General features: G+C 40.4%; 2 protein-coding genes across 2 annotated transcripts; both read right to left on the bottom strand.

The window, feature by feature from the left end:
• Window positions 1-5,543: 5,543 nt before the first annotated feature.
• LOC141655412 (uncharacterized) lies at window positions 5,544-6,404 on the bottom strand. The gene has a single exon (XM_074462494.1). The coding sequence runs from the start codon at window positions 6,402-6,404 to the stop codon at window positions 5,544-5,546; it is 861 nt and encodes a 286-aa protein (XP_074318595.1).
• Window positions 6,405-7,764: 1,360 nt separating this feature from the next.
• LOC141655411 (uncharacterized) lies at window positions 7,765-10,510 on the bottom strand. Its single transcript, XM_074462492.1, has 4 exons — window positions 9,758-10,510; window positions 9,270-9,638; window positions 8,957-9,079; window positions 7,765-8,700 (listed from the first exon to the last, which is right to left on the bottom strand). The coding sequence occupies exons 1-4, from the start codon at window positions 10,508-10,510 to the stop codon at window positions 7,765-7,767; spliced, it is 2,181 nt and encodes a 726-aa protein (XP_074318593.1).
• Between the last annotated feature and the right edge of the window lie 851 nt (window positions 10,511-11,361).

The following is an 11,361-nucleotide window of genomic DNA, read 5'->3' as shown; positions in this document are numbered from 1 at the left end:
TGGAGTCTTTTCTCGGCTACAGTTAGTCCCATGGGAGGATTTTCATCCCAGGATTCATCCGCGGAGTCACCCATTACTTCACTTTCATGGGGAGGCAATCTTCCCTCTACGGCATAGATCCGTCCCTCGATGGTCTCAAGGCGATCATGGACTTGGTCTTGGGTAATTTGGATTTGGGCTAGCGCGGCTAGGATTCGATCATTACCATCTTGAAGTTGGTGGAGGTTTGTTTCGCTGGATCCAGGCATCTTGAAAACTGGATAAGAGATCGATGACGAATCAAAACACGATCGACCATTCAAACACACTTGCTAAAAGAAGAAATGTTTTTACTCGTGAAGTGGGTGTGTGCCACTTGTGTTGAGTGAGCTTTGAAGAAAAGACAAGGTTTTTGAAAATGTGTATCCTAGTCAACTATAGTGTAGTTGTAGGAGTGGACTTGAAGTGAGGTTTTGAAATGGGCTTGCATTGTGACCCGGATTTTGACTCGATAAACGGACAGAGTTTCGACTGGGTTTTGCGCTAATCAAAGGCCTTTTTTCGAAATTTTGATTAAAAGAGGGTTTTGATTTTTGCAAAATCGTCATGGTTTTGTTTAGAAATGGTGATCACGTAAGGTACAAGCATACAAGCATTATAACGGGATGCCGAGTGCATTTAAAAGGGTTTTGGTTTAAAGGGTGGGTTGCCATACCGAACCATCAAACCCGAAGTCTGTGGAGAGGCTCGTACCAAACAAGAGTAAGGCCGATTCCTAGTCCATTTCCTCAAGTAGTGAAGGCCCTTGATACAAACAAGAGTAAGCATTATGGTATGGATGACGTCAATCGCTATCCATCCTTAGGCCCAAATAAGAATTAGGACCGTTTAGACGAGACGATTGGTCGAATGGGTTGGGTTGGGCCTAGGAAGGCCGAATAAAACAGTCTAGGAAGACCGAGTTATGAAAACCGACAATTGTCTCATACGAACTATTCCCTAACCTTGTTCAAGTTTCACCCTTGGCTACACGTAAGTGTATTATCCCCAGCGGAGTCGCCAAACTGTGAACAGCGGGGGGCCCACGGGGGCGCTTGGGAGGAAGAGAACAAGCGTTTGCATTTTTGTTGGAGTCGCCACCAATTTTTATGGGAAATTGGAACCGTTCGAATACCTCGTGTCATGTCAAGACACAAAGTAGAGACATGAACACTAAGCAATCGTTACCCTTAGCATTCTATGTCTAGAATGACTCTCGTGGATGCCAATGAACACGGATGTTCACAGAGATCTGGAGTAAGGGGTGAGGGTACGTATTAGGAAGCTCTTTTGATCGAACACCTAATCCCGCCCGCCTCGATAGCGGCCTCTACTAATGATTAGGGAAGTTATTCATACTCGATATATCGTCGGTCGTATGCATGCAATGCAACATCCAAGTTTTAATCCTATCATGTGAGAATTAGGCTAAGTCGTTTGACACGTAATTAGCAATCAATTGGGTCGAAGTAGGATTTAATGTTCAATTACATGTGAAAACATACAAATGATACAATAAATATGACAAATACAATAAAGAAAATTACAAAAATGAAAATTACAATAATTACAATGGATTAGGCGATTTATGTCGAAAATACCTTTAAAACGGATAATTGAGAAAACGAATGAAAGAATGAATTAACGAACAAGTCAGTAGGCGGTAATACGGATAATAGTTAATTATACGTAAGCTAAATAACTAAGTCAAGCAACAACGGAGTTCAGAGGCAGAACTCATCCTGGAACAGGCGCAGCAGGACTGCGCCCTTTGGAAGAGGCGCAGCAGGCGCTGCGTCTGTTCCAAGGGTGAGTTCTGGCTGTGAAGCCGGAACTGCAAATCGTTAATTTGAATTGGTGAATTTAAGGATCAATTAATATATTTACTCGGATGAAAGTGATTTAATTCATTAATTACATACGAATGAGTCATAAAAGCGGTAAAACATGGATGAGACGAATTAAAGATGAATTATTTACAAGATTAATGAGATTAATAATTAACAAATATAAATTAACTAAACAAATTAATTAGTTTAAGCATGACGAATTAATGATGAATGTGATGAACAAACGATGAATAACAGGTGCAAATATGTCAACGACGAATTCCAGAGACTCAATATTGATTGAATCGAACCTCTAAAACCCGAATTGAGTTTAATGACGAAAACCCGCAAATATTGGATTATAAGGTATTTAAGTCGGATTTACTGACGAATTATATGCTAATGAATGATAAATAACATACATGAGATTATTAGACTATTATATCAAAGAATTAACTGGAAACAAACGAAACAAATAAACACGAACGAATTACAGAGGACGAAGGAAGAAGAAAGGAAGCAGGAACTGCGGCAGCCTCGAAGAGGCGCAGCAGGTACTGCGCTCCTTCGAAGAGGCACAGCAGTTGCTGCGTCCTTTCTCGACGGTTTGTCTTCTGAAAATCCGTAAAAAGAGGTTTTAAAGTACGGTTTTAGAAATCGGTTTTAATTGGTATTTTCGACATAAACCTTACAATAGTGATACAAAAAGGTAAATAACAATAATAAAAGATAGATTTACACCCTCAGACTTACATGTTTGACGAAACGAGAAGGACTAAGATATCGATTAGTGATGCTCGACGCGAATGTAAAGAAAGTGCCCTCGTAAGAGGAATTAAAACAGATTGATTAAGTTGATTGATTGTGGAGTTGGTCAAATTGGTCGGTCATGCAAACGAGGCTGGTACTCAGAAGGATCCGAGCTTACGTGGTCGAATGTTCAAGCACGTAGACGCCAAAAAGTAAGAACAAAGGTCTAGAATGCAAAGGGAGAAGAGAAGGGCAGACACTCGCGTGAGAAATATGAGGAGCGAAGGCTCCTATTTATACTAATCACGTGAAGGATTTAGGGTTTCGGAGACTCTTTGGAAGTGAATCTCGGAAAGATATAAAAAAAAGATACGAAAATTACGCAGAAAAGGACCTGGGAAGAGGCGCAGCAGCCACTGCGTCTCTTGGAAGAGGCGCAGCACCTGCTGCGTCTGTTCCTAAGTGGTTTCCTCCTGCGGAAGAAAGATTTCCGTGTATAAGTTATGGTAGGACGGAATAACTTTGTTTTCCTTAATATTTTATGTGAATATTTCGGGAAATTGTTTACCAAAGATTAAAGATTGTGAAATATTTATAAAAATATGGAATAGAAATATCCGAAACATTCCAGAACATTCTGACTCGGGATTTAACGGTTATCAGAAAATGAAGACGGTTTTAGGCCCGGACTCCAAATGTACTCTAATTACTGTCAAAACGACCGTATCGGCACGTAGATGACAACTAAGAGGTAGACATTAGTGTTTGAGAAATCACTTGACGATAGACTTACGAACTGTCACAAATCGTTCCGCGTAGCAAACATGCGGCCCAATCATCATCGGGTGGTTTGCGGGAGGTGCAGAAATGAGGTATCTACAGTAAGGCTTGTATTTACGATCGGTAGGTCGTAAATACGCGTCGGGTTGTGACTTAAGAAGTCGAGTCGAGAATTTTAAGGGAGAAAAGAGGGGGCGGACACTCGCGTAAGTCTCAAATGGGTGGCATTTGAGGGGTATTTATAGGAGAATGAGTGGTTGTGTGAGTTTTGAGCGACGTGGCCACTTGGGCTGCTCAAAGAGGCGCGAGCCACGTCGCGGGTCTTCGAGTTGTGTTGTCACTTTCACAACAAACGCAATCATGATTTGTTCTATCCTAGGTTTTGTAGTCACATGTTTGGTACTTGACCAACATGAATCTGGGAAAACTTAAGGTAGAAGGTTTGAAATGTTTGGTTTTTTGTGTTTGACGCGGTTTGACTCGTTGTTGGAGTCGGGATTTGAATTTTTGAGTCGGTTTTTGGTCCGGTGTCGGTTTTGACTCTAGTTAGTGTCATTGCGACCCCGTCGTCGTGCATTAAACACTCCAAGTATTTTTGAAATGTTTTATTTTCGAAATCGTTTTAAGTTTTCCGACGTAAAGTTGTACACAAACTGTCGATCAAACGCCGCGATTCCAAAACATGTTGTAGTCCGATAATCATCGGGTGTTTGTTGGAGTCTCAGCAGATACTGGGTATCTACAGGTGGGGAGCCGAGAGACAATCTGGGCTCCCACGCCCTTAGCAACAGCAAAGCTAAGTCTAGTAAAAATGTGCATATGGTACCCCTGAACTTTCGTTTTAGTGCACCATCTGCTCTTACTTCTTATTCCGTTATAACAGTGTTAACTCTCCTCAACCCAACACCTTTTCCCCCTCAACCTAACATCTTTTCCCCCCAATTTCACCCATAAACAACTAAAAAATATATATATATCTCTCTCTCTCTTCCCCATAACCACCTCACTCATAAACAAATAAAAGAAAATTCAAGGGTACCAATTTCACTCATAAATCAGATATTGAATGGTCTGCATTTCGATCGTACCCAATATTTTCAATACCCATTGAAATGTCTTCCCATAAAGGCCCCATTCTTTGGTTTTGTAATTCCATGCTAGTTTTAATTCTAATCAAGGCTTCAACTTCCTCTTTTGGCCACTGTGAATTGGAATTTTCGCCATCATTTTTCTCTTTTTTACCCACAATGCTTTGGTTTTGATTTCAGCAATTCGTCAAGTACAGCTGAAGCCTAACATCCCAGAAAAATTGCCTTGCTCCGAGATCTTTTCCAAGAAGGAAGTACAGCTGTATCGTTTTTTGCCGATATCGATCTTTCACGAATCAAAAGTTCATGTTGTTTCTTGATTCTTTCAATTTATTGCATCTTCCGCTCCATTTTTCTGGCTAATCTCTTTTGCTCAAACAATGTATGGCTTCCAGTAATTTGTTCTGCAACTCCTCTTGTTTTGCAAGCACAGATTTCATCAATTTATCGAATAAATTTGCTCATTTTCTCTTCCTTTTCTGAGCAGTCTCGAATTGGCTCCCTGTAGAAGAGGGAGTTGATGATGAAGTGATTATAGGACTCGAATCAAAATTTACTGATATGGGATTCGTCATTTAGGGAACATATGGCGGGTTGCACAAGATTGGAATTATATCGATGGTTGTATCCTTCATAGAAATGTGAGAAATCTATGGAATAATGGTTTATGGTTATGGGAAACTGAGAGAGATGTACTTTTTTTATTTGTTATTAGTGAAATTGAGGGGAAAAGATGTTAGGTTGAGGGGAAAAGGTGTTAGGTTGAGGAGAGTTAACACCGTTATAACGGAATAATAAGTAAGGGCAGATGGTGCACTAAAACGAAAGTTCAGGGGTACCATGTTCACATTTCTAAAACCAGGGGTACGACGTGAATTAAGCCAAACCTCAGGGGTACCACGTGAATTATCTCTTATTATTATTATTATTATTATTACTATTATTATTATTGTTACTGTTATTGCTATTATTATTATTATTTTTTTTTTTTTTGTAAGAAGTGAGTAATTCTCATTAAAAAGAGAAGAAACCGATCTTACAAGAAGAACCAGCTAAAACAAACAAGCAACAAGACCGTCTAATCTAAGAGTAAGGACAAGAGTTGATCATTCTCTAGTCCATGACTCCAAGAGTACATTCGTAAACAAACAAAATACTTTACTAAATTAATTAGTTGCTCAACAGTTCTGCGAGCTCCCATAAAAATCCTACAGTTACGTTCCTGCCATATCACATAAACCCCCTCAGCAAGAGCACAACACGCCAGCTTCCTCCTCCCTTTACGAGTCCTATTAAGGGCAAGTTTATACAACTCGTGCTTTAGGCTTAAGACACGTCTAGTGACTCCCTGCCAAGCTAGCAGACCATGCATAAGGGCAGTGGAAAATGGGCACTCAAAAAAGAGATGCAAACTCGTCTCAGCTGCAGTATAATAGAGAGTACACCGATTTGCTAAATGCATTCCCCTCTGACAGATCTTATCAACCGTAGCCAGACTATGATGGGCAACAAGAGTGGCAATGAATGCATGCTTTGGAACAACAATGCTATCCAAAAGAGGCTTCATCCATCTAAGCTCATGAGAAGTGCCATGAAAGATATCATAGACCTCATTCAAGGGGAACTTACCCTGTTGGTGCCAAGTTTGGAAAAGCAGTTGAGCAGCATCCTGAGAACTCATCTTCAGTACGAAATCATCCCTTACTCCCAAAATACGCTGCCAAATGAATGAGACACAATCTGTGGGAGTTAATTCCCAGCAAGAATGATTCTTAAAAATGTACTCCCTGGACCAAATCATCCAGATAGGGGTACAATTATGATTATAATTCCAAAACATCTTAAGCATCAAGGTTTTGTTCCAACTTAGGATTTCCCTAATATCAAACCCACCTTGTTTCCTTCTACGACAAACATTTTCCCAACTAAAGAAAATCATTCTTCTATTCTCACAAGTCCCCCAGAGGAACTGCCTGCAAACCTTCTCCATTTCCTGAATAATACCCTTTGGGAGCAACATGCAAGCACACAAAAGACTCCATCCTAAAAATTAATGAGTTAATGAGCTGCACTTTCCCAGCATAAGAAAGCTGCAGTCCAGTCCAATAGCCAAGCTTACCTTTGATTTTAGCCATTAAAGGCTGGAAAAGAGCACGAGTAAGCCTAGAGGAATGCAAAGTAGTGCCCATGTATTTAAATGGAAAGGAGCCCTCCACATACCCAGTATTAGCAAGGATAAGCTGTTTAACCACATTTGTCACACCAGTAAAGTATATATTCGTTTTGGCTGGATTAGGGGTAAGTCCAGACACCCTTGAGAACTGAGCAAGACAATTATGAACAGCCTGAACAGAGGGCAGGTCACCTCTCACAAAAACCAACAAGTCGTCAGCAAAGATTAAATGTGAGAGAGATAACTTACTGCACTTAGGATGAAAACTGAATTGAGGTGAAAACTTGAGGTCCTTCAAGCTCCTAGTCAGAACTTCCATATAGAGGACAAACAGAAGAGGAGAAAGGGGATCTCCTTGCCTGAGTCCTCTCTTACCCTCAAAGAAACCAACCGAACTCCCATTAATTTTTAAAGAAAACCTAGAGCTAGTAACAAGGGTAATTATCCAATTACAGAAGCCCTGAGGAATGCCAAAACGGGGAAGGATGGAAGCAAGAAAATCCCAACTAACAGAGTCAAAAGCCTTCCGTATATCAACCTTAACCACACATCTAGGAGTCTTATAAGCTCTGCTATATCCCCTCACCAGCTCAGTGGCAAGCATTGTGTTATCAAATATAGATCTGTCAGAAACGAAAGCAGCTTGCTCCATACCAACTATAAGAGGCATAACTTTTTTAAGTCTAACAGCCAAAACTTTGCTTATGGTCTTGTAAATGGTAGTACAACATGAGATAGGTCGATAGTCAAGCACTGAAGAGGGGAAGGCACTTTTTGGGATAAGGGAGATAATGGTAGTATTAACTTTCTTTAGGAGCTTCCCAGTGGCAAAAAAATACAAAACTGCAGCAGTGAACTCATGTTGAATAACACCCCAAGCAGCACGAAAAAACCCAGCAGAAAAACCATCAGGTCCAGGACTTTTATTAACATCAATGGAGAATAAAGCGTCCTGAACCTTCTAAGGGGTGACAGGACTCAGCAATGCAAGACCCTCATCCCTGGTAAGGCAGTGCCCATTAGCCATAACCCTGCCATCAAAAACTTCAACAGACTCCTTGCTTCCCAGCAAACCAGTGTAATACTCCAGAAAAGCTTTAGAAATGCCCTCCATGTCAATACAAGGTTAGCCATGAATATCCATAACTTTGGAAATATTAGCAGTATTCCGTCTAGAAGCCACCCTAGAATAAAAATAAGCAGTCCCAGCATCCCCTTGTTTAATATCAAAATCCTTGGCTCTTTGATAGGCAATATTAAGCTCAGTGTTTCTAAGAGTGAAGTACGCTTTATTGCACAGCTCCTCCTCCTCATGGAAGGCCATATTGGTAGGATCAGAATGGACTCGTTGCTGACATAACTGAAGGTCATGCTTAAGCTTAGCAACCCTTTCAGTGATGTTAGAGTAACTGTCTTTATGAATTCTCCTCAACTGATTCTTAATCCCATGAAGGTGCTGAGTCAGCCTATACATAGGACATCCTCTGATAAATTTGTGCCATTCCTTCTGCACCAGAGGCAGAAAAAGTCTATCCTGCCCCCAACAATTAAGATATTGAAAGGAAGCCTTCTTAACTTGAGTTCGAACTCCCAAGTTAACCACTAATGGGGAGTGGTCAGAAATACCAGGGGTCAAAACTTCAGCATTAGAATCAGGATAAGTCAAAAGCCAAGAAGAATTGACCAAAGCCCTATCCAACCTCATCCACTTACAATCATCATGTTCCTGCTTGTTGGTCCAGGTGTACCAGCAGCCCTGAGTGTTCAACTCCACCAAACCAGCATGAGAAATAACATCATTAAACTCCACGAGAGCCACCAGATTTGGAGGATCAGAACTGATCCTTTCCTCCAGAGTCCTGACACAGTTAAAATCCCCTAGAAGCAGCCAAGGCATATTACTCTGATGATGCTCCACCATAAACTCCCAGAGAGGCAACCGTTGTGAAGGATGATTAAACCCATACACAAAAGTTAAATACATAGAGAGAGCCCCCTTAGTAACCAAAAGATGAATCCACTGACTTGTGCTCTGCTGAACTGTGACCATAATACTGAAATCCTTCCAAAAAACCCAAATTCTACCATTTATATAGGAGGAATAATTATCCAGAACAAAGAAATGTTTGAACTGCCTCCTTTGAACTTTATTAGCTTTATTCCTTCTAATACGAGTCTCAACAATACCCAAAATATCTAACCTAGCTGAAGTGAAAAACGAAGTAACGTCTGATTGCTTTAGTAGCTTATTCATCCCCCTAATATTCCAAACCCCTATATACATGGGGAATGTAAAGGGGGGGATCCTCATCTCTAACCTCTTGCTCTGCCCAAGATCTGGCAGGAACTTGAATCTGAGTGACCACTAGTTGTGCCCTATGAGAGTCTTTAGAATCAGGAATAATAGCACTTTCCACATTCCTAACCTCCAGCAGGGCAAACTGGTTTGGTGAAACAGGAATTTGAGCTTGGGACTCCCCCCAGTCTCATCCTGAGTACCAGGGACCAATTCAGTACTAGTGATCTGTGACCTATTGGGTAGAGCATGAGCTGGGCAAACATCATGCTCATGATGCTCCAAGGAAGCCCTCCCACTAGACACCCTAGGAGAAGAAAGGGCAGGCACAGTACCTGACTGACCACCCCCATCAGACATTGTAGCCACCACTTCCCCTCAGGGGCCCCAATATCCCCAACCTCCTTAGTGACATTAGGAACAAGAACATCCTTGTCCAAAATGATGACAGTAGGTTCCTCAACAGTCAATTTCCCACTATCTTTAATCTGTTCTCCCTGAGATTGATTAGTTTCCTTTTTCTTTAACTTGCACACTTTCTCTTCATGACCAAGCTTCTTACAGTGAGTGCAGTAAAATGGAAGCCATTCATACTCCACTCCTTGCAGAATCTGACCCAAAAAAGGAGTGTGTATGGCCACAAAATCAGGCAAAGGTTGAGCTAAATCCACTTCCACCATGACAAGGGCAAAGGATAGTCTCCCCTTATTGTAGTCACAGGATCAGCATACAATGGAGTCCCAATTTGACTGGCAATCTTACTAAGAGCCTTGGCAGACCAGAGATGTGGGTCTAAATTATGAAGAAGGACTCAAACAGGCACCTTGGATATCTTGTCAAGCTCAGTAGGGAACTGTGGAGTCCATTGTTTAAGAATGAGAGAGTGTCCATTTAAGTTCCAGGCATTACCCCTTAGAATGGTATGCATATCTTCCAACTTTGTGAAACGAAAGTAAAACCAATCCTTCTTGAAGTAAAGAACATCAGGTGGACTAACATGAGTCCATTGCTTTTTCACAAACTCCTTAACTTGTGCAATAGCCGGTTTCCCTCCAATAAATTGACCTACTAAAGTATTCTGCCAGTAGACAAGTTGACTCTGAATATCCTCAACCTCTATTACCACTACCCCAGAAGAACAAGCATCAGGAACAGAATGTAATTCCATTCCCACTGCAGAATTTGTAACTTTATCCACCCAGCGAGTTTTCCCCGCTACAGAAGGAACAGTCTCGATAGGAACAGCACCCTGAGTCACAGAAGTGGGTTTTGGAACAGGAGCCTCCACAACAGGCTCACCCACAACTGTCGCAGCAATAACTACAGGAGTCGAGGACTGCCCATCCTTCGTAGAACTGACAACCTTACTCCCGGAAGTTCTAACATTAGGAGTCGATTTCGCAACTCCGATGGTCTTCCCACTTAAACTTTTACCCCCAGACTTCTCAAGCGCCGAAACTATTAAAGAGTTAACAGAATTAGGTTTAGCTATGGGTGTAGAAATTTGATCCTCCGTCTCAGATCTACCCCGCCGTGGCTGCAGAACAGTGACAACAAGCTTCTTCGGTCGTCCCATGGTTGGAAAGGAAGGAAATTAATCAGAGATCATCGCAGTTGCAATCGCCGGAAAAACGCCTTTCTTTTAGAGAGAAACCCTCTCCTAACCAACCCTTAATTATTATTATTATTATTATTATTATTATTATTATTATTATTATTATTATTATTATTATTATTATTATTATTATTATTATTATTATTATTATTATTATTATTATTATTATTATTATTATTATTATTATTATTATTATTATTATTATTATTATTATTATTATTATTATATTATTATTCCATCTCATGCATAACTCGTAGAAAAAATAAAAAATATATAATTATAAAATACGGGGTATTACAGTCTTATTGTTGCATTATTCTTGTTGTTTAGATATTCCTACTCAACCGTTGGGTTGACCATGTATTCGGTAAACACCTGTGATGAAACAATAATTGGGGAGCAGATTGAGTTTAGGTAATTGAGTTGGCTTAGAAGGGGAGTTGAAGGGCAAGAGGCTGTGACATTTACTTAGCTGTCTAGATCACCTGGAATGGGCAAAGAGTATTTAATAATCGTTTTATTTAATTCCGCTGCAGTTGTATTTTAATTAATTACAATTATTTATTTTGGATTATGTAATAAGGCCATTTAAACGTTATATTTATTTAAAGTATTGTGGTTTCGTTTACCTTTGCATTCACTACCTCAGGCAACTGAGATGGTAACACGTTCATTTATCTAGGACTGCCTAGTAAAGGCTCTTATATAAATGGGGGTGTTACAAAGTGGTATCAGAGCCGATGTTCCTCAGGCCTAAAACAAATGAACTCAATGAATTTAGATGTGTCTAATAAAATGAACCTGGGTAGAAA

The sequence above is a fragment of the Silene latifolia genome, chromosome 5 (genome assembly GCF_048544455.1).
Source record: "Silene latifolia isolate original U9 population chromosome 5, ASM4854445v1, whole genome shotgun sequence".
Lineage (NCBI taxonomy): Eukaryota > Viridiplantae > Streptophyta > Magnoliopsida > Caryophyllales > Caryophyllaceae > Silene > Silene latifolia.
This window is presented reverse-complemented; position numbering and strand designations above follow the sequence as displayed.